The 27227-nt window shown below is 41.8% G+C and overlaps 1 protein-coding gene across 1 annotated transcript; it reads left to right on the top strand.

Annotated features, from left to right (window-relative positions):
* Positions 1-3355: 3355 nt before the first annotated feature.
* myoz3.S (myozenin 3 S homeolog) lies at positions 3356-25337 on the top strand. The gene is made up of 6 exons (XM_041588026.1): positions 3356-4108; positions 4813-4900; positions 4989-5155; positions 6031-6238; positions 7057-7234; positions 22259-25337. Exons 2-6 carry the CDS (start codon positions 4822-4824, stop codon positions 22443-22445), a joined length of 819 nt encoding a protein of 272 aa, XP_041443960.1. The 5' UTR covers positions 3356-4108; positions 4813-4821; the 3' UTR covers positions 22446-25337.
* The last annotated feature ends 1890 nt before the right edge of the window (positions 25338-27227 follow it).

Raw genomic sequence — 27227 nt, 5'->3', positions numbered from 1 at the left:
AAACCGGGACATATCAGTACAAATCAGAGACAGCTGTCAAAAGCTTGACTGTCCCTCTCAAAACGGGACAGTTGGGAGGTGCCTGTTATTGCAGGGTAAATGTTAAATTATAAGGTAAATTATTTCACATGTGATGTTTCGGGGACATGACTCATGTCTGATGAAAGGGCATGTCCCTGGTCATGTGCTTTCAGAAAGAGCCAACAATTTAGGATGGAACTGCTTTCTGGCAGGCTGTTGTTTCTCCTACTCAATGTAACTGAATGTGTTGCAGTGGGACCTGGATTTTACTATTGAGTGCTGTTCGTAGATCTACCAGGCAGCTGTTATCTTGTGTAAAGCTGGCCATAGATGTGCAGATTTACCTTCATATCGGACGAACAATCGTTCGGGCCAATAACCATTCAGATTAAATAAAGCAGTAAAAGAACTGATCAGACGATGTTGAGCCCCTGACAACAATCGTGCGAAAGTTATGTCCCACAAAAGCTGGTGACAGACTCCCATTGATATTGTCATCTGCAATACATGCAGAGGTATTATCGGCAGCCAACAGAAATTTTCTAACCTGTCTGATCAACTGAACGACTGATTATCATCTACCAAAAAAAATAACGGAACACTCCACACTCTGCCCGTAAATCGTACGAAACGGAGATTCATACTATCAAATCTTTGTGTCTATGGCCAGCTTTAGGGAGCTGCTATATCTGGTTACCTTCCCATTGTTCTATTGTATTTCCCATGTATTTCCCATGTATCCCCAGTGTTTCTGAACCAGCGTGGATATGGTTGGATGGCATGCCGCCTACCTAAAATCCTGCCTCCCTAGGCCCGGGCCTTGGTTGCCTTTCCACAAATCCTGGCCTGAATGCTGCAAGCGCACCATATAATTTCACTAAATGCTTACTGCTCATGCACGCCCAGATTTTAAAGGGAAACAAAAAAACAAACAAGAGAATGCCGGGAGGATGCAGGGGTGCTTCGCCAATGAGGCTTTTCTAGCTCAGAGAGCGCAATTATGCTCTCTGCTCTAATGTCTTGGCCCTATCCGCTGCCCTCGTGGACCCCCTCCAAAGGTGAGCTCAATGGGGAGGGAGGGAGCAGCAGCAACTGCAAGCTGCCTCAGGCGGTGGAGGGGCCAGGATCGTCCCTGGGAGGACTACATAATAGGGTAACATACATCCCAACTGTCCCGTTTTCAGTTGTCCCGCTTTGACAGCTCAACCCACAGTCCTGCATTTGTACTGAAAAGTCCTGACTTTCTGTGTACTGAACAGCCAGAAAAATATTATACATTTCTAACTTAATTGGCTTTTATCAGAGAGCCCAGAACAGCCACCAGGTGCAACTAAAATACTTTTGTAACAATTTTGAGATATGCAAATAAGTAATTGTAACAATGTAGATAAACAAGTCTCTTGGGAACAGCTTAAAGGACAATTCACCTTCATTAGCAAAACTGTAATAACTGAAAAGAAACACAGAAATATGTTCAAACTTTCATAACCTGCCAAATTGTGTAAAATGAACATGATAGTTAGGGGGTGTGGTCACAAAACGGGTGTGGTCAAAAATTGCCACGCTATGCGCGTCAACTTTTTTTGTCCCTCTTATTTCCAAAATAACAATTCCCAAAAAATTGGGAAAATGTACAGTTCTGGTAATGGCACTAAAATATGGTTTATGTATTTCCACATGAGTGTGATTCACATGTGATATAATAGCTTGCACTGTACAGTTTACTTTGTATATCCAGCATTAAAATAAACAGTATTATTCTTAGCTTTACTGGCCCTTTCTTTAATATGGTGACTGGGTGATGGCTGTGACAATAGGCTGGGGAGACAATTTGTCTGGGAAAGATGTGGAATAATAAGCAACTTGCATAGTGCCCCAAAATATCCCTTAAAGGGGTGGTTCATCTTTAAATGAATGTTTAGTATGTTATAGAATGGCTAATTTCTTTTTTACTTTCTCTCTTTCTAGCTCTCAAATGGGAGTCACTGTTCCCATCTGAAAACATATTTAATATATTTAAACATATATTCATATTTCAATCTCTTAATCAAATCACTGCATGGTTGCTAGGGTAATTTGGACGCTAGCAATCAGATTGCCGAAACTGCAAACTGCTGCTGAAAAAAAAGTGAAATAACTTTAAAACCACAAATAATGTACTGTACTACAGCTCCCAGCATCCTTAATTATATATTGGAGTATTATGTGGAGTTGTAGTTAAACAACATTTGAGTAGGCAATCATTTGGCAACACTTCTAGTCCATTGTGCAAGTGGGTACAGTCTATATTTTCATGTTACAGGTTAATCTATTGTGGCACAGAAAGGGTTAAGAGAGATTTTAATATCCTTAAAGAAACAGTAACACCAAAAAATGAAAGTGTTTTAGAGGAGAAGGAAAGGCTTGCAGCACTTGGGGGTGCCAAATGTTAGGCACCAGGCCCGGACTGGCAATCTGTGGGTTGTGGCAAAAGCCAAAGGGGCTGCTATAAGGTGCCATAGAAAGTCAGTATTTAGTGGGCTGGTGGGGGCTGTTTGGTCCTCTGTGGGGGCTGTTTGGGCCTCTGTGGGGGCTGTTTGGGCCTCCCAGTCTGGACCTGTTAGGCACCCAAGTGATTGTAGTTCCTTACCTGACACCCCGGGCCAGTGCTCCTATCAGCAGAAAACTGCACCAGCCCGGGGTTCTACCAGTGAGCACCACGGAGCAATCCTCTTCTGTCTTCAAATTTCCCGGGGCAAACACATGCGCAGTTAACAAAATAGCTGACTTTTTAGTTAAAGTCCGGCTTTTCATTCTACTGCGCATGTGCAGCCGCGAGAAAGAGGATCGATCCGTGGTGCTCACTGTTAGAACCCCAGTCGGTGCAGTTTTCTGCTGATAGGAGCACCGGCCAGGGGTTTCAGGTAAGTAACTACAATCACTTGGGAGTGCCTAACATTTGGCACCCCCAAGTGCTGCAAGCCTTTCCTTCTCCTTTAAAGTAATGAAAATATCATGTACTGTTGCCATGCACTGGTAAAACTACTGTTTTTGATTCAGAAACACTACTATAGTTCATAAAAACAAGCTGTGTAGCAACGGAAGAAATTGAAAAAAGTCTATATGGCACAGGTTAAATAGTGGATAACAGATAACACCATTATGTTCTACAGAGCTTTCTACAGAGCTTATCTGCTGTGTAAGCTGAGCCTTTGAATGGCTGCCCCCATTGCTACACAGCAGCTTATTAATATAAACAATAGTAGTGTTTCTGAAGCAAACACAGCGCAGGGCAACACTGTATTTTATTTTTATTACTTTAAAACACTTTCCATTTTTGATGCTATTTTTGATACTATTTTTAGATGGGGTCAGTGATTCCCATTTGACAGCTGGAAAGACCCAGAAGAGGAAGGCAAAAAATGCAAAAACTTTTAAAAAGAGAAAACGGAGATAATTGAAAAGTATCTTATAACATACTAACAGTTAACTTATTGGTAAATAACCCATTTACAGTAAACGTGGCTATACACAAGCAGATTTTACATGTGTAACCCCATGCTGAACACTGCTATGAAAGGTTCCACATTCTCTCCTCTTGTCATCGACTTACTTAAAATAATGGAGAGTTAAATCGGTACAGTGCTTTGCAAAAAAAGGTTACAAAAAAAGGTTAAAGGTCAGGTTAAGAGAGTCAATGAACATATGTCCTGGGTCATTTTATTCGGATGGCTTCTATGTCACAAATGATGTAATGTGGGCTAACATTACCCCTATTGGCCAATAATAGAGACATTAGGTCACTAGTGGAAGGCCAAGTCAGAAGGAAAGAAGGGGAAAAGACAGAAGGAGAGACAGAGAGGACCCAGCGAGGAAGCAACTAAACTTATAACCACACAGGAGGGAGTGAGAAAAGAAAGTTAATAAAAGATAGACAGTGACAGATGTACAATATAGTGAAGCAGAAGAGACGGGTAAGTCAGAATACAGATCACTGGAGACAGAAGGTTGATTTATACAAGGAAATACAACTAAATATACTGCTCTGAGGGAAAATAATCGCCAGAAGACAAGGAGAAGATATAGAAAAGCCGATCTCCATAAACAGGTGGGATAATTGTTTGAAACAGAGTCCACTTTAAAGATATAACTCAGATTCAGTAACATTTAGGATAGAGCAGAGAGGGCATTTGCCCTGGGATCCCATCCATAAAGGGGCAACTTGAGAGCAAAACATCTGGTTTAAATATATATTATATTGTGCAATGGCTGTTAGATATTTTTAGGATTGGGTTACTTCGGGTGGAATATTAGCGTTCCTGTTTTCAAATGAGAGCTTTCTATATCACCAGAGAGAGGTGTCAAAAACAGTCTACTAATATTTATATTCGTTTTTATTTCCCAGGCTTGGGAAACCCATGTTTACATAGTTGCTTCAGTCTATATTGAGGTTGACACTTCTTTAATATCTTAGAAACATCTTTAATAGATGAAGATTATTAAAATAATACTGATTGTGTATTGCAGATGAAAACAGTATATTTAAACCACCAATGTGTATAGTGTATATTGCTAGAAGGGCAAAAAAACAATCTGTGTTGACCATAGTGGGCAATGGAATTCTTTATAAACGGGTCATGTGATAAGATCATCTCAGGTTGCTCCCTATGATTTACAATGGCTTTCGCCATTAGTAAACATGGCTATGCCCAAGGGTTTTAATTGTTCTACAGATCTGAGAAACTGGGTCCATTTTCACATACAGCCCAACTGCAATCAAAGCAAGCCTAAATGTGAATGTATGTTTCCCAGCTAGGAAAAATGAATCCTTCCCCTCTGGATATGGTGCGGGGACCAAAGGCAAAAGCAGCAGCAATAGTAAAAGAACTCACAGGGCAGGGTGAGTAGAACAAATACATTATGTTCTTCCCAAATATTGTAGCAAATTCTATTTTCATTACATATAAGCACTGACATTTTTATGTCAGTCCCACAGCTAGATGGGCAGATAGACCTGGGCAAGAAGGTGAGTGTCCCTCAGGACTTGATGCTGGAAGAGCTCAATCTGAAGCGCAACCGTGGTTCCTGTATGTACTTGGAGAGACAGAAGCGAGTGCAGAGATATACATATGAATACCCACCAGGCCAAATCAATGTGAGTACCCTTCACAAATGTTTTCTCATCCCTTGAAGACTGCTTGAAGAATTTTTTTTTTGCATGAGGGAAATCTGTGTGTGCATTATGGAAGGTTCTTACAGAATGATCTAGGCGCTCCCAAGATGATTCTTGTGTGTGCTGATGCACAGACCTTTGAGCTAACATTGGTCACTAGAGTACAAAAATGGATGTATGTTCATAACAGAACATGGGTGAGGCATAACTTTGCATGGCTGGGGGTTACAAAACATGGTCAGGTTAGGGTTGCCATCTGTCTGGTTTTGAACCCGAACAGTTTTTGTACCCGCTGTTCAGTTGGAAAATGTCTGCACGTTTTTCAAAAGTTCGAAAACCGGGCAAGCCTGTCCCCTGCTTCTGGAGCCATTTAGCCAATCGTGAGCCTCTACGTCATTGATCCACCCCTCCGCATCACTGGCCTGCCTCCCTGTTTCACTGGCCCACCCCTCCTCATCACCGCCCCACCCCCTTATTTCTGACATCACTGGTGCCATCCCTGCCTGAATTCAAAGGAAGGAAAAGGTGGCAACCCTAGGTTAGGTTGATGGGGTATGGCTATAAATTTCCCACATATCAACTGCTGCCCTTAATGGACTCAATGGAAGCAAAATATGCTACGTTGGAAATTATATATGCTATATGGATTTTGACAATTGATGATTTGGGCTGCAGAAAAGAAGAAAGGAGCTAATATATTATCAAGCCCCTTTTTCTGACTCTTGTGTTTCCAATTCACAGGGAGCTTTTTGAATTCCTATTGGAAAGGCTAAAATAGGTTTGGTTATTCCGAATGGGAACATAAAAGAGCTTAACTTCATATTTTCAGCTGTTCATTAGACCTCTCCTTTTTTCAGGCAGGTAGCAATATGAATCTCATACAGTCTGTTCAAGCAGCAAATGGTGATCATGCAACTGCAACTGAAGGAATGCGTGGGGGGGAGCGGTATCACTCAGAGATCTACATACCAAGAGGAGATCGCAAAACTCCCCCCAATGTACCCAAAAAGACTGCCAAAGTCTTACAGATGAAGATGTGCCTCAATCCAGGGGCAATAGCACCAGGTATTAAGAACTAGCTTAAACAAGCTCTGAAGACTGCATATGACACCAGTTTTACTTGGGCACAAAATTAGAGAATCCCTTCCTCATTAAATCACTACTGTCCTCTAAAGGGTTCTACCTATTGGCAGGGAATATGTGTCTTCTTAGAACAGCCCATGGGCCTTTATGCAAAATGTCAAGCAAATGCCCCTTATTATTGTCACCAGTGCTTCAAAATTAGAGAATCCCTTCTTCATTACATCACTACTGTCCTCTAAAGTGTTCTACTTATTCGCAGGGAATATGTGTCTTCTTAGAAAAGGAACATAGCAGAAGAACATGGGCCCTTATGCAAATGTCATGCAAAGGCCCCTTATTATTGTCATTAATGCCCACCAATGTCTTAATCACCCATGTTTTGCCCTTATAGTAAGGGTATTGTGTATTAACTCATTCAAACTACAGTTTTAGTTACTTTCCTTAATTAAAGGTCTAATTATTTTCCAAGCCAAGGTGCAGTCTCAAACTCAGCACCCACTGTAGCTATGTCCCTGCCTGTAAGGCTAAGTAAGCCCTCTTTAAGAGCCTACACATGATTGGTTGCTTTCTCAGAGCTACTGTTGAGCTCATAGGCTTGCTTCCACTTTGCTCTTGTGGGATCATTGGACTTCATTTAGCAAGAACAAGTCCAGAAATGTGACTTTTGATATTATTTAAAGAAGACAACTCCTCACTGGTAACCAAAACTACATTAGCCCTGTATGACTTGTTTTTGTAGTAGTTATGTTATAATTATACATTTTCTAAATGCACAAACCTCTCATCTTTTCTATTGAAAGGTTATTCAGCCCCTTGGAAAGAGATTCCTTATGAGAAGTTTAACAGCACAGCCATCCCCAAGTCATACATATCGCCATGGATTGAGGAGCAGAACATAGAGACTTTGATATCTGTCACTGAATCCCTACCTGAACCACCAAAGACTCCTCTTAATGTCACATACCGCAGTTTTAACAGGTACAGTGCTTTTCTAAAGGATTGTTTGTTTATTAATTAAACAGTTATAAATAAAAGCATTAAAGAAAAAAAAGAAGTAGAACTCCATTGTGAGCATTTAGCTGCAGGTACTAGGGGCAGATTTATATATGGTTGAATATTGAGGGTTAATTAACCCTCGATATTTGACTGCCAAATGTAAATCCTTCAACTTCGAATATCAAAATCGAAGGATTTACCGCAAATAGTTCGATCGAACGATTAAATCCTTCGAATCGTCCGATTCGAAGGATTTTAATCCATCGATCGAACGATTTTTCTTCGACCAAAAAAATGTTAGAAAGCCTATGGGGACCTTCCCCATAGGTGGCGAAGTAGGGGGTCGAAGTTTTTCTTAAAGAGACAGTACTTCGACTATCGAATGGTCGAATATTCGAACGATTTTTTCGTTCGATTTGAAGTCGTAGTCGAAGGTCGAAGTAGCCAAAAAAAAACATTCGAAATTCAAAGTTTTTTTTATTCTATTCCTTCACTCGAGCAAAGTAAATGGGCCCCTAACCGTCATCTTTATCACACAGACCAGTTTTTCCAAAAGACATGCTCAATAAACAGCTGATCAGATTGTTTGGGAAAGAGTTTTCATTAATTGTGCTTTGGGGATTTTGGTCAAGTAAAGCACCTTGAGTGTTTGAAGGTTTTAAGATAACCTTGTACAAAACCAGACACCTACTTTGGCAACACAAGATATGTGCCAGTAGCCTAAATGTCTTAAAAGAGTGTCATTTGAAATGGAAGAAGGGGTAAGGAGATACATTTTAAGGGGCACATTAAAATTGTTCATCATATGTGTGTGCTAATTGGGTTAGGAAAAGCTGAATTTGTTTTTTTACGTCCAATAGTATTGGGGCCCAAAGTACACAAGCTGATCCCACCTGCACTAAACCACACTACCTGTCTATGGACATGGCCACACACAAAAGAAGAAGCAGCTGGGGAGGGGGATTTTCAAGCTATAGAGGAACCAGCCTCCAAGATACAGGGCACCCTTTTTCTGGGACCTATGAGGCCTGCTTCCTCCATAGTTACTTACAGAGAAATGACACATTGATTGAAAAAAAATGATAATTAAGACAGCAAATAAGTCTTGCCAGCTTGTTAGTACCTCTGTGGGATATTAGGGTGTAGACTCACGTGGCGATTCTTCACTGCTATTTTTAAGAAGCCACGATAGACGAATAGCAGGAAGGGTAACAGTATGCCGATCAGTCGCTGATTTTCGTTCCAAAAGTCACGATGAAGAATCGCTACGTGTGTCTTCATCCTAATTGCTAACTTGAGATCAACCAGCAGCTTCTAAGAATATTTAGGATAGCAAACAATTTTCTCCAAATCTCAATGGCTGTTCTGAGCCTCCCTAGAGAAAATAGGCCACCACCAAAGCTTGGGAACCTTTGTTCTATAAATAAATATATATTTGTTCTATATTGTTTTATATAATGTTTTTTTAAGAAATCTACTTGTATCCATGGGTATCATCCCAACTGAGAGTAAATGAAGCTTGAGCCTTCACAAATTGTGGAATGAAACCCTTGGTCAAACAGATTTGATTATTTTCCTTTGAAATATGAAGCTATTCATAATAAATCGATTTCAACCTCATTTGATGAAATTATATATTTGTCTTGGAAAAGATTATATTTGCATGATCTATATTTAGAACTGGGATTAAAACACCTTCTTAGTTCATAGTCATCTGTACTCTGTAATGATGAATCAATTGAAGCCATATGCCCGTAAGCCACATTCTGCCTTATTCAGCAAATGAAAACACTTGTGATAACAGTTCCCAGTTATCTTCCCTGTAACCTAAAACGCTCTATATCACTACATGATAAGTTAATATCACCACCATCTTTCTATTGTAGTGTGCAGTTGTGATTTTCACTCTTTGAGCAAAGTTTAATTGACAGTGACCTTTTGAAAGACTTATAACATTCATATCTCCAGGGAATGCACTGTGAAAAGTAAATTATTTCAATATATGTAACTGGTTATTTACTACTTGGCAGCTCAGAGTATATGAGGTGGGGCACACATTAAAGCTACAGATCTTGATCTATGCAGCAATTGAATTGGATTTACATTTATGGTATTTCTGCCTGATTTGGGGCTTGCCCCACCCACATGACTCAGTACAGAGGATGCAAACCAACCTGAAGGAGAGTTAAGCTGGCCATAGACGCAAATATCTGATCGTACGAATCGAGGATTTGTACGAATTTTGGCCCGTTTGTGGAGAGCCCCGTCATTTTTCGTCCGCAGGAGATCGGTCGTTTGGTCGATCAGACAAGTTAAAAGATTTCTGTCTGCTGCGGGTAATATCTCTGCATGTATTGCTGATCGTACGATTTTCAGAGGGAGACTGTCACTAGCTTTGGTCGGACATAACTTTCGTACGATTGCTGTCAGGGGCAGAACATTGGCTGATCTGTTCTTTTGTACTTTATTTGATCGGAATGGTTAGTGGCAGGTCAGGAGATGGGAAAGTCCGATTGTACAATGCTTCATACGATCGGATCTTAGCTTCTATGGCCAGCTTAAATCTGACAGTTGGAGACAATCTCTATTTACCATTGTCACGAACACGGTACTTCCAACCGCACGTGACTTTAGGTGTGGCTATCAGGGGTCACTCACTCAGTCTCTCACCCACCTTGCACACAGGTTAGACTAACACAAAAGCACCCCAAACACCAACCAACACCCACAAAACTCATTCGCTGCCACCATCTATCATTCACAGGCGATAGAAACCTAATGTGACTATTCCCCTGTTCTCTCTAACAGGTAATAACTCACACTACACAATGCCTCAAACACTCTCTCCTATGGTCAGTTAGTTCCAACTGACTCAACAAGTACTTCAGCATGCAGAGGGTTAAGGCTCACAGTTACACTCTTTCAGGCTAGGTTCGTTTAGAGCATCAAAGACAATCTTATTAAATTCTCTTTAATATTATAAAAGGTATAACAGTGCAAAATACAAAAAAGGTGTTACAAAAGAGACATACATTCAATAATACAATTACAAACAGTTGTAAAATAAAAGGGAAAACATGGAAAACCTATACTTAACTCCAAAGATATAGAATTCCTGGTCCTGGAGGCAAGGGGAAACAAACGGGATAACTTCCAATCGCAATTGGTCCTCCAAAGTAAATCCAAAGTTTAGTCAGAAGAGCTGACTATTTATTAGTGATTTCAGGGCATCAGGTAACTGCACACTCCCCCCTCTCTCAGGAATGTAAGGGGGCGTGGCCTAGCAGGACACAGATTGAGTTTTTATGACCTCCTGTGAGTAGGAACTGGACCAAGAATATAATGACCATAACTCTCCATTGGAACATAGGAGAGAGATGATTTTATATTCATTGGTTATTAATTCTCTCAGGGATTCCATAGATACTAAACATCAATACTGTGTGACCTACACCTGCCCAGATATCCACATCTTATACACAGAGTACCAAACCTAGTCATGTTTGGACTCGTTTGAGATCTGAAATTGCCTTGAACCCATCATCAGTTTTTTATACTGTTGGTACAACAGGTATGGGTTCTGTAAGGATAAATATATTGGAGTATACATTATATGTAACCTTTACTTCACCTTTGAGGGTCTTGCTGGGAACATTAAGTTCTCACTCCTTGGGCTTTCCCCCTCCCCATGGAATGGCTCTTATCAGCCAGGGCATGGAGGAGGGCATGGCAGCTCTGACCCCTCTGACCATAGTGAAAAGAGACCTGTTATGTGTCTGATTTAGATGCTGGCAGAAATATTTCTCATGATACCTTGGCCTGTTTTATTAACTACTACAGGCCTGTATCATGACACCTCCCCTTTTTAGAGTGAGCAAGGGGAGATTGACTTACAGGTCATCTACACTGCGCTCACGCATGAAGGGTTCTGATTGGCGTGACAGGCCATCTGCATTTCCATGATCACTCCCTTTCTTGTGTTGGATAGTGAAATCATACTGTTGGAGAGTCAAACTCCACCTGAGCAATTTCCCATTGTCCCCAGCCATGCGGCTGAGCCAGCTAAGAGGGTTGTGATCTGTAATAACTGTAAAGTTGCGTCCATATAAATAGGGTTGTAATTTTTGCAAGGCCCAAACAATTGCCAGACACTCCTTCTCTATGGTGGCATAGGCTACTTCTCTTGGCAGCAGCTTTCTGCTCAGGTACAGTATAGGATGCTCCTCTCCCCGTTGGTTCACCTGGCTGAGAACTGCACCTATGCCATAGGCAGACGCATCCGTCTGTACAACAAATCTACGTGTAAAATCTGGGGCCTGCAACACTGGAGAGTTAGCTAGAGCATTTTTTAAGGCCAAAAAAGATTTTTCACAGTCTGGGCCCCATAAAATTACTTTGGGGAGTTTTTTCTTTGTCAAATCCGTTAGTGGTTTGGCTAGTGAGCTGTAGTTTGGAACAAATTTTCTATAATAGCCAGCGGTCCCTAGAAAGGACATGACTTGTTTCTTGGTTTGTGGAGTGGGCCAGGCCATTATAGCTTCCACTTTCCCTGTTTCTGGTCTAAGTGTGCCCCCTCCTACCCTGTGTCCCAAATACTGTACTTCCCTCATGCCAATCTGACATTTGCCAGGTTTGATAGTCAAGCCAGCTGCTTTGATTTTACCTAGGACTTGGGACAGGTGAGTTAGGTGCTCCTCCCAGGTGGGACTGAATACAGCAATATCATCTAAATAGGCTACTGCAAATTGTTCCAGCCCTTCTAGCAGACCATTCACAACTCGTTGAAACGTAGCAGGTGCGTTTTTCATGCCAAACGGCATTACGTTAAATTGAAATAACCCAAAGGGGGTGACAAAAGCAGATCTTTCCTGGGCATCTGCTGTGAGGGGGATTTGCCAATAACCTCTACTCAGGTCCATGATGGTTAAATAACTGGCACCTGCCAATTTATCTAATAATTCATCCATCCTAGGCATAGGGTAGGCATCAAAGACAGTTATAGCATTTAACTTTCTGTAGTCCACACAGAACCTGGTGGATTTGTCCTTCTTGGGGACAAGGACTACTGGTGAGGCCCAGGCACTATGTGATTTTTGAATTACATCAAGGGCTAGCATTTCTTCTATTTCCCTTTTTATATCTGCCTGTACCTCTAAGGAAACTCTATAAGCTGATTGTCTGACAGGAGAATTTTCACCAGTATCAACATGGTGAACGGCAAGGTGAGTTCTACCTGGCTTTCCGGTAAAGGTTCCCTGATATGGGTTAAGCACTTGGGATAGCTGCACTTTTTGCTTCTCTGACAGCTGAGGGTTATATTGCACATCCTTTATGGACCCTGTTTCCTTGGTCACAGCTAATAAGTCTAGTAGGGGGTCCCTGTCACCCTCCTCAGAGAGACTGCAAACTGGCAGAGCATAGGCAGCCCTGTCATAGTGAGCTTTCATCATATTGACATGGAAAACCTTTTGCCTTTTTCCCCTGTCATCAAGGGCCACCACATAAGTTACATCATTAATACGCTTCTGAATAATGTAGGGCCCCTCCCACGCAGCCTGAAGCTTGTTTTGCCTCATTGGTACTAGGACCCACACTTTCTGCCCTATTTCATAAACTCTTTCACGGGAGTGGCGGTCATACCACTGTTTCTGATTTGCCTGAGCCTTTTCCATATTGTCATGCACCATATGCGTCAGAGTTTGCATGTTCTCACGAAATTTCATGACATACTCAATGACAGAGACTTCTGAACTGACCATTTTTCCTTCCCAGGCCTCTCTAATTAGGTCCAATGGGCCCCGCACCCTTCTCCCATACAGGAGCTCAAATGGTGAGAAACCAGTGGAAGCCTGGGGTACTTCCCTGTATGCAAAGAGTAAATAGGGGAGGTACCGCTCCCAATCTCTTCCCTGTGAGTCCACAAACATTTTAAGCATTTGTTTCAATGTCCCATTAAAGCGTTCACAGAGCCCATTCGTTTGTGGATGATAGGGACTGGCAACTATATGTTCTACCTGTATTTTCTGACACAGGCACTGCATCAAGTTGGACATAAATTGAGTGCCATGATCTGTAAGCATTTCCTTAGGAAAGCCTACCCGTGAAAATATGCTCAACAAGGCATCAGCAACCTTGTCTGCCCGTATAGAGGACAGAGCTACTGCCTCTGGGTATCTAGTAGCATAATCTACTACTGTGAGAATAAATCTCTTGCCGGAACTGCTGGGTATGGCTAGAGGACCTATAATATCTACGGCCACCCTTTGAAAAGGTTCATCAATAACAGGCAATGGAATCAATGGGGCCTTCACAATATCCCCAGCTTTACCAACACGTTGACAAGTGACACAAGAACGACAATAGTTAGCAATATCAGTACCCATGTTAGGCCAATAGAAATTATGCGCTAAGCGAGCTTTGGTTTTTTGCACTCCTAAGTGCCCAGCTAGTGGAATTTCATGGGCCACCTTTAATAATGGTTCTCTAAACTTAAGAGGTACAATTAATTGTCTTTCTATCATCCATGGTTCTGTGGTGTCAGTCAGAATTAGCTCTCTATACAGCTTTCCCTGGTCCCAGTATACCTTTTCCTTGTCAGACTCACTGGGGGGTCCAGCTGCAAGATTTCTCAGCTTTTCTAAGCTAGCATCTGTTTTTAGAGCTAATTCAAACTCAGAACTGCTAGTCTGAGACACCGGCCCTGTTGTGAAACTGATAACTGGCAGGGATTCCGTAACTTCTGAGTCTCCTATTTCAGTGTGTGGAGGGTCTGATACACTCAGGGGTTCCCCATTACTAGGTAAAGACTGACACTGGTTTGAGGCTTGTGCACTCTGCTTACGTGTCACAGCCGCAACAGATGGAATACATATACAGTCCACTTCATCAGAATTGCCTAAGGGATTACAGTAAACATTTCTATCTGTTGTAACAGGAGATATATTCTTGGGCACCTCTGAATCTGTCACAGGTGGAGCTACAGTTAAACATTCATCCCCTTTTCCCTCCATCCTCCCAGATTGCATAAAGTCATGACACAGTACCTTATGATGTTCAGGAGTCTCCGGTAGGGGTGCAGATTCACTGGAAGTGGTTTCAGGCACATACTGGGATACCAACCTGCCCAGGTCTGTACCCAGCAACACATTGGTAGGAATGGTGTCTGACACTCCCACTTCCCTAACCCCTCTTCCTGCACCCCAATCCAGATACACCTGAGCCATTGGCACTGCAGGGCTGATTCCTCCAATTCCTTTAACATCCATGGTTTTCCCGGGAATAATGTCTTCGGAGTTTACCATCTCGGGCCGCACCAGAGTAACTTCTGCTCCGGTATCTCTGAGTCCAACAGTAATCTTGTTACCTACAGTAACAGGTTGCAAGTTATCCGCACTATTTCCCTCTTTTCCGGCAACAAACAAAACAGCCGGGGATGAGCTGGTCTGTTTCCCAGTAGGTGCAGATCTCCTTTTCTCTGGACAAGTGACACTAACATGGCCCACCTTATTGCACACGAAACACCGCCGGGTATCCACTGGTGCAGATTTAACCACAGGAGGGCTGGGTGTAGAGATGGCTGGCATCCTGCTGGCTGGTGAAGAAAAAATCCCTGTTGGTTTCCCTCCTTTCCAGTGTTGGAGATTAGCTTTGCGAGGGTCAGACATCCTATTTGCAGCATATGTGTCTGCTATCTCTGCTGCCTGATCTGCTGTTTTGGGCTCACGGTCCATAATGAATTGCTTCACTTCCACAGGACACGTGTGCAAAAACTGATCTTTTATCATCAGATCTTCCAGGCACTCAAATGATGTAACAGAGAGTCCTCTCAACCAGGATCTAAAAGCAGTTCTCAGACTACTCACAACATCAGAGTAGCTGTCTGTAGGTCCGCGCTGCACAGTTCTAAATCTTTTGCGGTATACTTCTGGTGTAAGATGGTACTTTTTGATGAGGGCATTTTTTATAGCATCATAGTCCCCATCAAACTCTGGTGGTAAGTCCACAAAGGCATCCAGGGCTTTGCCTTTCAACCCTGGGGTGAGATATTTTGCCCATTGCTCACGGGGTAAGTGATACTGTCTACAAGCCCTTTCAAAGCACCGCAAAAAGGTATCCAAGTCACCATCTTTATCCATAACTGGAAATTTATCCACAGAGTTTATTAAAGGGCGTACTTCCTGGGTCTCACTGGACCGTGAGTGTGATCCCTGCTGCTGGAGCTTGACTAACTCCAGTTGATGCTGTCTTTCAGCTGTAGCAGCATCCCTCTCTGCTTGCCTTTCAGCTGCTGCTGCTGCTGCTGCTGCTGCTGCATCTCTTTCTGCCTTTCTTTCTGCTGCTGCTGCAGCTGCTGCATCTCTCTCTGCCTGTTGATATTGCAGGATGAGCTGAAGACGCAGCTGGGGGTCATCTGAACCCAACAATTGCAAATTTGCTTGCAGGGATGAATTCCTGTCATCCTGCCCACTTCAACTAAAACTGTCCTCTCGCTGAGAGGATCCTGGAACAGAGTTCATCACTGGGACATCCTGAGTTGCATAGTCTCCTGACTCAGGTGTGTAGTTCTGCTGCTCCTGTTGCACCAAGGCACAAATCAACATTTCCTTCGATTTGTCCGCTGCATCAATTCCTCTTTGCTCACAGAGATTGATGAGGGTCTCCTTGGTCTGCCTCTTGTAAAATGCTGCCATCTTGCAACACTTTGCCAAAATAAAAGATAGAAAAGAAAAACAAGAAGGGAAGGGAAACTGTTTGCAAGTATGTCTTAATAAAAATAGTATGCACTGAGTTTGTCTTTGAAGACTGTAAACTCCTCGCAAGGATTTACAGTTCTTTAGTGCAAGGTTTAATGACTTAACCCAAGCACTAATGCTCTAAATAAAAAATATCCCACCGCTGCCACCAATCTGTCACGAACACGGTACTTCCAACCGCACGTGACTTTAGGTGTGGCTATCAGGGGTCACTCACTCAGTCTCTCACCCACCTTGCACACAGGTTAGACTAACACAAAAGCACCCCAAACACCAACCAACACCCACAAAACTCATTCGCTGCCACCATCTATCATTCACAGGCGATAGAAACCTAATGTGACTATTCCCCTGTTCTCTCTAACAGGTAATAACTCACACTACACAATGCCTCAAACACTCTCTCCTATGGTCAGTTAGTTCCAACTGACTCAACAAGTACTTCAGCATGCAGAGGGTTAAGGCTCACAGTTACACTCTTTCAGGCTAGGTTCGTTTAGAGCATCAAAGACAATCTTATTAAATTCTCTTTAATATTATAAAAGGTATAACAGTGCAAAATACAAAAAAGGTGTTACAAAAGAGACATACATTCAATAATACAATTACAAACAGTTGTAAAATAAAAGGGAAAACATGGAAAACCTATACTTAACTCCAAAGATATAGAATTCCTGGTCCTGGAGGCAAGGGGAAACAAACGGGATAACTTCCAATCGCAATTGGTCCTCCAAAGTAAATCCAAAGTTTAGTCAGAAGAGCTGACTATTTATTAGTGATTTCAGGGCATCAGGTAACTGCACACTCCCCCCTCTCTCAGGAATGTAAGGGGGCGTGGCCTAGCAGGACACAGATTGAGTTTTTATGACCTCCTGTGAGTAGGAACTGGACCAAGAATATAATGACCATAACTCTCCATTGGAACATAGGAGAGAGATGATTTTATATTCATTGGTTATTAATTCTCTCAGGGATTCCATAGATACTAAACATCAATACTGTGTGACCTACACCTGCCCAGATATCCACATCTTATACACAGAGTACCAAACCTAGTCATGTTTGGACTCGTTTGAGATCTGAAATTGCCTTGAACCCATCATCAGTTTTTTATACTGTTGGTACAACAGGTATGGGTTCTGTAAGGATAAATATATTGGAGTATACATTATATGTAACCTTTACTTCACCTTTGAGGGTCTTGCTGGGAACATTAAGTTCTCACTCCTTGGGCTTTCCCCCTCCCCATGGAATGGCTCTTATCAGCCAGGGCATGGAGGAGAGCATGGCAGCTCTGACCCCTCTGACCATAGTGAAAAGAGACCTGTTATGTGTCTGATTTAGATGCTGGCAGAAATATTTCTCATGATACCTTGGCCTGTTTTATTAACTACTACAGGCCTGTATCATGACAACCATCTTGAATATTTCTAATGCTAAAAAATTTAGGTGGTATTTATTTATCTTTTATTATGTGCTAAAGGTGACCTTTTTAGAATGCTTGAACCAAAAACCAAAAAGACCTTTGCTTTTTGACAGTGTCCTCCCAGGTGGCCCAGCACCCTTTATCTCATAAGATGGCTTTAGATACATCCCGGATCCATCAGTTTGGCCATACACATGGTCTTTATGCCTCCAAAACTTGCATTTCAGAAATCCAAAAATTAGCACCTACTTTGAGGCCACTGGGAGCAACATCAAAGGGCTTGGTGACCAACATGTTGCTTATAAGTCACTGGTTGGGGATCATTGAGATCATTTTTACTTCTACAGTAGATGGAGAGCATGAAATATCATCTACGAACATGATCCAAGTGACCAAACCTCAAAGGAAATTATGTTACTCTTGGTTTACAATGCAATAATATCCGAGCCTTGTATTATTCAGCAAGAAAAGTCATGACATATTTTGTGATATTTTATTAAGTTCTGTAACTCATTTTCAATGAACTTGAGAGGCCACTTTCATCTGAATGTATATGATGTTTAGACATCAGAAACCAGATGGTTGGTTCTGTTAATTACAGCCCCTCCACCCCCAACAACCACTCCAAACATCAGTCTATTCTGACCTGCAACAGGCAACCAGTGAGGCATATAACACGTGGTTTAAAGGGTTTCAGCTCATAGGTTATGCGTATGGAATTCATTTAAACCATGTTGTCAGAGGTAGTTAATTTCAGCAAGTTACAGTCTACAATATGATCTGTTTATTTTTAGGAATTCTCATAAAACTTCCATCCTGTCTCTATCACTGGAAAATGTAAAATGATAAATGATATTGATAGCTACAAACTCACATGGGCCTGAATGAAAACAGACCTATATATATATATATGGCTAAACAGAGCACTAACACATGTGCTGCTACAAACCGTTATGTTCACCTGATATTTTTGGTATATTAAAAGACATTGTAATTCCAACTACTTTTCCTATATACATTAATTTAAAATGTTCAGCAGTTGTAATGTTATTTGTATATGTAAATACAATTGACAGTAATGTTTGTGCCTTTCTTCACTGCTAGTTTTGACCATTGTCAGGGCCGGATTTACCCTCCTTGCCCCCCTAGGCCCAGCTACTGTGCCGCCCCCCCCCCCCCCCCCGCACGCATTTTCTGGATGTGAATCTTTTTCCAATCAGGACATTTATGCAAAAGTGGATCAGATGGATCAACTAGCAGTTAGGCTTGTTTGAGATATATCTATATATATTCTCTATATATAGACACCTTTTTATACATAGATGCAGAGAGAGATGTGTCCCTTGTTTTGATAAGTTTGTCAATTGTGCTCCAGTGGGCAGCCGCAGCATCAGTTAAATATTTATTATAAAATAAAAAGTCAAATCTTGGCAGCAGCATAATCTTTGTAGTTCCTATTTCTCAGCAGACATTATCCCTTATAATACATGAGTGATACTCCGAGTTCCCTGTGTAACTCAGCCTGCAGCCTTGTGCCTTTATATGGTCACAGAAAAACCCCTCACTGACTCCTAATATCCTTATCATTTACAGTAGGGGGTACATTGTCCCTTATAATACATGAGTGATACTCCGAGTTCCCTGTATAACTCAGCCTGCAGCCTTGTGCCTTTATATGGTTACTGGACCCCTCACTGACTTCTATTATCCTTATCATTTACAGTAGGGGGTACATTATCCCTTATAATACATGAGTGATACTCCGAGTTCCCTGTATAACTTAGCCTGCAGCCTTGTGCCTTTATATGGTTACTGGACCCCTCAGTGACTTCTATTATCCTTATCATTTACAGTAGGGGGTACATTATCCCTTATAATACATGAGTGATACTCCGAGTTCCCTGTATAACTTAGCCTGCAGCCTTGTGCCTTTATATGGTTACTGGACCCCTCAGTGACTTCTATTATCCTTATCATTTACAGTAGGGGGTACATTATCCCTTATAATACATGATGATACTCCGACTTCCCTGTATAACTCAGCCTGCAGCCTTGTGCCTTTATATGGTCACAGAACAACCCCGTCAGTAACTTCTAATATCCTTATCATTTACAGTAGGGGGTACATTATCCATTATAATACATAAGTGATACTCAGAGTTCCCTGTATAACTCAGCCTGCAGCCTTGTGCCTTTATATGGCCATAGAACCTCTCAGTGACTTCTAATATCCTTATCATTTACAGTAGGGGGTACATTATCCCTTATAATACAAGAACTGGAATGGTTTTCATTTTGTAGGAAGCAGGAAAGGGACATAAAAAATCTGTAACAGGTTTAGAAGTTAGAACACTTGTGATTCTGCACCTCCAGCAAATCTGCAAGTTGACTATGACATATTTCTCTACATGGCCGATATACAGCAGATCTGCAGGGGAAATATTAAATGTACATACCAGGAACAGATCACCTTGCTGGGACACACGCAGCACAGCAGAGGCAGCAGCAGCACGAGCACAGAGAGGAGTGGGAGGGTGCGGAGCCACAGCGGGAGATAGGCTGGAGGAGCGGTCCTAAAGCCAGCCGGATCTATCAGGAGCAGCCGACTTACACATGATGTTAGGGGGCGCCTTCTTGCCGCCCCTAACATCTTGCCGCCCTAGGCCCGGGCCTAGGGGGCCTTTCCCTAAATCCGGGCCTGACCATTGTAGAAGGATCTCCCCTCCAGTCAATACTCCTATAGAACCATGCATGATTCTTCACAGGTCTTGAAGCTTGCTTCAAGGGAAAGTTTTATCAAAGAATATATCTTTAACAATTTAACAAAGTTTTTTTCCCCTGGGCAGTGCCATGAGCCTGACTCCTTCTCTCAACCTTGTTAAAATAGGTTCTTGTTCTACCAGCCACAGACTTGTTATACCTTTTGTACTGAACAGAAGGAACATTATGAACAACCATGATGTGATTGAGACTAGCTGGCACTGCTAATATGTTGCTAAAAGCACAAACAACATTTTTGTCTTGAAGATGATAAGTATTAGTAACACCAGTAGGCTACTCGGAAAGAAGGTCCCACTATCAGAACATGAAGGGGTTCTTTATGGTCAGAAATGTGATTTTGATATTCTTAATTACCTTAATTACTGCCAATTTTCTCCAAAATGTTCATTACAAACCCAGCATTCCAATTTCACACAAAGCCCATGTTGCCTTCTGTTACTGGTGCCAGACTCAGGCCCTTCTCTGCCAACAGCTGAACTGTGATTTCCAACTGCATTTAAGTCCAGAGTGCTTCTAATAGGGCAGAGATAGCTTGATACTCCAGCCTGTTGGAGCATTATCCCACCTCCAGCCAGTGTTGTAGAAAGACCAGATGGGAAGGGTTGAATTAGAAAAAGAAATGAGGATGGCATCAGGGTGGTAAAACAGTAGCTTAAGGGATACTATCACTAACTCATGATACTTGTATTTTATAACAACGTATGTACCCCCTGTTGTAAAATATATGTAGTGCAGGTTTCTATGTCTCGATGTAAAGACAAAATAAGACTACAACAGAATAATGCTTATTGTAGCCTGGATTTTATTGTGACCCTGCACGTTTTGCTTGTCAAAGAAGACAAGCAAGACCCTTTTATAGAAATTAGACATAACATCACCATGCAAAGAATTCCACAGCCTCACCACTATCCTAGAAAGGAAATATGTTCATTGCCCTGGCTGAAAATAAATTTTCTTAAGTGTAAGAAGGCCATACTTGGAGTAATCTCCTACAACCTCCTCTCCTGTTTGACCGGGCCAGGGGCTGAACAGAGGGAGACCATACAGGGGACCACACAAAATATGGCCACTTTTCAACTGCTCTGATCAGAACAGCAGAAAGTAAAGAGGAGCTGTTGTTGTGGCCGACACGGTGCATTGGCAGATTCAATTTTCAAACCTGCTTGTTTCCTGTACCATGGACATTGGCTGCAACTGGATGACCAGCATACACACACACATTGTTATATGATACTGTTTTGTACAATTTGTTTTGACTAGAACATTTGTTTTGGCCAAACTGCATTTATCAACATTGATCCTTATGTTGATCAATGTGCTGCCTAGATGAGTGGATCTCCGCCTGATTTTGACAATGCATGTAAATTTGATCCCTGGGTCAGTGAGCAGATCACACTAGAGCTCAAGGAGGTTAAAGTTGCCCACAGTTCACATTCATGGCTCATTATGGTTCTCAGACAGTGTTTTTGCAACATAATAAAAACATTGTTGTTAGCATAGCAGAGAGCTAATCCAACCCCATGTGAGGAGGGAAAAAATGATCCACTCCAAGCCTTTTGAGACAAATCCAGGCGTGGAACATTATCACCAACATGAGAGCAGGTTGACATCTCTTGAGTCCCATACATGGCACAAATAGTTGCTAATTCAGGCAAGAGAGGCAGAGTAAGCAATGTCAACCAACATTAGTGTACCTTGTCTTTCCTTCAAATGCCGGCCATCTGGGTCAGTCAAGGGTCTCCCAGGGTCTCAGGCAGGGAGCTGGTCTCGGTCGGTAGGGCTCACTGGGTTTTTCCCGGTGTCCTCCGGGCCCAGTCCAACCGAGAGTAAGCATTTAAAATCTGCACTTTACATGATCCCTCTATTGCACACAAATGTACCACAAATTAAATTCCCAATTTTAAGGCTGGGGAGGGATTTTCCGTAGTCTTGCTGGGTATCATGTTCCTTCTGAACACAGAGCTTGTTTTGCAAAGGTTGTAGTCAGTGGACATATGGAAATGCTGCTATGTAATTTACTTCTATGTTTCATGTCATGTTTTGCAGCACTCCGATCCCCTTTGGGAGTTTATCAGTACTTGAAAATACAAATGCTCCAACAATGTTTGAAGAACTACAAGCTCAGATAGAAGAGGCCACCAGCGGACTAGAACTAATGTGCAAAAGACCCAGCTTCAACAGGACACCTCGGGGGTGGGCTATGAAATTCATACCAGAAACAGCAGACCTGTAGTCGGCTGATTTATTGGAGCAGATGTATTAGCTTTTCTATAATATTAGTTTTTACTTGGATCTTGTATGCATTCATATGTCTTAGCTAAGTACAAGCAGTGATTTATCTCTATAGCAAATGTTGCCTTCATTTCACATTAATGCCAATCTTTAGGTAGTGGGGGTCATTTTTATTCTTATTAAGTTTTCCAAAATAATCTATGCGCTCAGATGGACTAGGGGTAGGCAATAGGGAAGGTATGTACCTGGCGCCCCACAAGCTTTGGTAGTTCCGGCCATGGTTGAAGGTCACAACCTGACCCCAGGCATCAGTCCTTTCCATTTAAAAGTGTTAGAATAGATGATGGGGCAATAGGAATACCACTGACGCAGATTATTTATGGCTGGTAGAGAACAGGGTGCTGGCATGTGCCCCCCCCCCCCAGGAGAACACTAATGCTATCCTCCAAATGATGCATTTAATAGCACATATACCAACATTTTAAAATAAAATAATCTGGATATTTTGAGTAACATCCTATTCTGCCCTGGTCATATTCAGTTTTTCTATACGCTCTCCATGTTCTGCCCCAACACCTTCTTGGGGGTCCATGATTTTGAACTTATCATGACCGCCAATGGAGATATGCACTTCATTGTTCAGCTAGTGATATAGCAGTTAAGTCTTTGGCCTTTGACTTAGGGAGTTCTGGGTTCAGTTACTGTGTAAATCCTGATGTCATAGACACTAAAATAAATGAAACAATGTGTCAAATTTTCTGTAAATCATTATACGTTGGGGAAACATGGATTTACTTTACAGAACAGTTATAGCTACATGTTGTGCTTGCATGGGGAAATGTATTTCCTGCTACTTCTGTGACTATTTTCTTTCTGCCAAAAATTCTTGATTGATTAGGGCACTTGTCTCATTAGACACAAACCAGGATCACTTGTCCTTTAACTGAAACACCTTGTTGCATTTATTATACTGTTCCTTGAGGAGATCTTTGTCTAGTTTAGACATGCAAGTGGAATAGCTCTGCTAATACATTATCTCTGAAACACTAATGCAATTTCTTAACCAGTTTCTGATGGGACCCTGAGAGTCCATCTTGGGATTTAAAAGTGTCATTTTAGTTGAACAGAAGACAGTAGGTGGCAGTAGGCAGAATGGGCACTTGCCTTGGGTGCATCTAGGAGGGGGCGCAGCTCAGATTGAGATTGGAGCCTGGAAATGGAGGAAGGGAACGATGTGCAGAAAGACAAAAAAGAAAGTGAGTGACAGCCAAGGGTTAGAACAACTATGGCAGCTGAAGCAAAGTGAAGAGGTGGGATCACAAGTGGGCTGGTGGTGGGGGAGATACATACTGTAGTGGGCAATTAAAGGACAAGGAAAGTAAATAGAAAAGGGGAGTGCCTGTTTGTCATGCAAATTGTGATTACAATGACTGACTTTGATGTTGTCTGGGGGGTGCTCCTTTTCACATTTGTGCCCTGCAGTCCAGAGTTTAGGACAAACACCAAAGTTCATGAAAGATGCAGGGTCAGAGCAACAACTTGCACACCTAAAAAGCCTGGCCCTTAAGTGCATATCCCACAAATTCATTATTTTGTATTACCAATCCAGAACCCTTGCTTTAGGGTAAGGCCACACGAGGAGATTCGGGGAGATTTTGTCGCCTGGCAACTAATCGCCTCGTCTTTTGAGCGACTATCTCCCTGAACTGCCTCAGCGTTTTTCCCCATAGGCTACAATGAAAAGTCGCCTGTGCTAATGCACACGCGGCGATTCGTTTTCTATAGTGGCCCGAAGTTGCCTCAGTGAGCATGTAAAATACTTAAGATCAGAGTTGAAATACAATTGCATGGCTGCCGAGACTTCCAACACATCTCATTGCGACCCTAGCAAAGTCAAGTGTCCCATATTCAGAAAACTCTACCATATTGTAGCTACTATATAACTTCTAAACGCTTGCTTTGCTGGAGTCCCTTATGTTAAATATAGTTACTCAACAGCTTAATAAAAGCAGGTTTATCTTGCTCCCGATCAATGTTTGGCCTATTTAAGTCATGCAATAAACATGTGAGCCATTCTTCTTCAATGCCTGCCAGGCTTATTTTACAGTTAAATTAGCATAGGCCAATCTGCATATTGAATCCTCCTGGGGAACAGAACGTTATACTGGGTACAAGGAAGGCCTACGGTATCTGCACTAAATATGCAGGCATCGAGTCATATGAGGAATTTAAATAACAAAGTCCTGTCCTCTCTTTAAAGTTAAACTATTTCCATATACCGAGCATCCAGATTCCCTGCTAGGCTTGTTGACTTGATCTTCACCAGCAAAATATTTATGGAGAAAGAGAGAGAGGCTTTTTTATAGTCCCTCATTATAGACTGCAGCATGCACATTATTTAGACATAAAAGGTTTTCCAATACGAATGGTACTTTGGAGTATCCTCATTAACAAAATGGTACCATCTGCAACTTGCCAATGCCTGGAAAGTAATATGTCACTTTGATGCACACATCCATTCAGACTGGCCAATTAAATAAAAATAAATAAAAGACCCAGCAAATAAACATAATTTCCTCTGTTTTCTGTCCTTTTGGGGGTATAATAAAGGGGATATTGACCTCTAGCTGTTAGTATAAGGTGAACTATGGTAAGACCTAGTTCATGGAGTATGGTTCTGCTTGTCTCCAACCCACGGCTCCAGAAACAAGATTTTATTGTACTTAGAAGTGTAGATGTCCCATTATCATTAGTAGTTTATATAAAACTTGTCTTTCTTTACAAGCACTCTTCTCACTGGCATCCAGTCTATCACCAGGACCACTGCCTATGGTAATTTGCCATACAGTTTAATCGCAAAATATACTGTAAATACCCCAAAAAGAAGACCCAATTATCCCGCAGTACCCCTGATTATGATTATGTATAAAGTGCACACCTGGCTTAACTTTTAATATGTTAAAGAATGGCCAATTCTAAGCAACGTCATTGTTTATTTTGTATTGTTTTTATTTTTGCCTTCTTCTTCGGACTCTTTCCAGCTTTGAAATGGGGGTCAGAGAGCCCATCTGAAAAAAAATTGTTCTGTCTTTTCTGGCTACAAATGTCCATATTATGAAAATGGGTTCCAGTGTTTAGTTCTGTAGACAGCCATGCCATCTGACCCTTGTTTATGCTCCTGTGTAAGAACTAAGCCCATTGCATAATACAGTTTATCTGTTATCTATGTAAAAAATATGCCTCTTGCCCTATTCTGTGTTCATGCTGGCTGATGCAGTGCCTCTCAGTGCATTTAACACATGCAGAGGATGGATGTGGATCTACTCCCAAGCGTATTCTACACAGGTGGAGAAACAGCCTGGTATGCCATTAACCTAAGTGTTCCTGTGAACTTAGCACGGCTCCTTACCATATGTCCAGGACCGCCATCAGAAATCGCAGGGCCCCATACGACAAAATTTCCTGGGCCCCCTGGGCTGCACCCACCGCAAGCCCCACCACACAGTAAAAAAACAAAAAAAATATTGGTGGCTATGGTTCCCACATGTTAATAAAAAATAAAAAGATATTGGTGGTCAGGGCCCCCCATAAAAAAACATTTATGTCTAGGGTCCCCCCCATTAAAAAATATTGGTGGCTAGGACCCCACATGAGAAAAAAACAATTGGTGGCCAGGCCCCCCCACCCACATTATGAGAAAATTGGTGGCCAGGGCCCCTTAAACGTCCATGCGTTCCCGAAGTCAGCAGCTCTCAGAAAGATGGGGGGGCCCGGCTAATCAATTAAGTGTGGCATGGCCAGGCCCCCCTTACCCTCAGGGCCCCCTACAACTCTCCCCCCCTGATGGCTGCCCTGCATATGTCCACAGAGCAGTGACAGGTGGCCCACATCATGAAGAAGCTTATGCATTAGCATACCACCCAACTGTCCCGTTTTTTGGCGGGACAGTGTCAGTTTTGACAGCTCAACCAGCAGTCCCACATTTGTACTGAAAAGTCCAGACTTTCTCTACACTGAACAGCCAGAAAGAAGATACAAAGTTTCTAACTTAATTGGCTTCTGGCAGAAAACCCAGAACAGCCACCAGGTGCAACTAAGCTTTTGTAACAATTTTGAGATAAGCAAATAAGGGTCGAATTTCGAAGTTAAAAAACTTCAAGATTCGACCATCAAATTTGATAATTCGATAGTCTAATTATTTCTTTGATGAAAACGGAAGTAAAAATCATTCGATCAATCGATTAAATCATTTGAATTGAACGATTTAAAAAAAAAAATACTTTGACTACTCAAAACTTAGCCAAACACTCAGAAAGTTTATAGGAGGTCCCCCATAGACTAAACAGCAATTCGGCAGGTTTAAGGTGTTGAAGTTTCGAATTCAAAGTTTTTTAAAGAGACGGTACTTCGATTTTCGAATGGTTGAATTTGTGAAGTATTTTCAATTCAAATTTTGGCCTATTCGATGGTCGATGTACCCAAAAATTACTTTGAAATTCGAAGTTTTTGAATTCGAAAATTCACTTCGACCCTTAGTGAATGGGCCCCCAAGTAATTGTAACAATTTAGATAAAGAGGTCTCTTGGGAGAAGTTAAACTCACTGCTAAAGGACAAGTAAACCTTAAAAATATGTGAATGTAAAATTGATGAGGGTGCTATTCTAAGAACATTTGCAATGCAGATTCATCATTATTTTTTTCATTCCAAGATATTAAGGGATACATGTACTGTTAATATGAATGACTTTTGTTACAACAGCACCACCTGCTGGTCAGTTTTCCA

The sequence above is a fragment of the Xenopus laevis genome, chromosome 3S, assembly GCF_017654675.1.
Source record: "Xenopus laevis strain J_2021 chromosome 3S, Xenopus_laevis_v10.1, whole genome shotgun sequence".
Taxonomy (NCBI): Eukaryota; Metazoa; Chordata; class Amphibia; order Anura; family Pipidae; genus Xenopus; species Xenopus laevis.
This window is presented reverse-complemented; position numbering and strand designations above follow the sequence as displayed.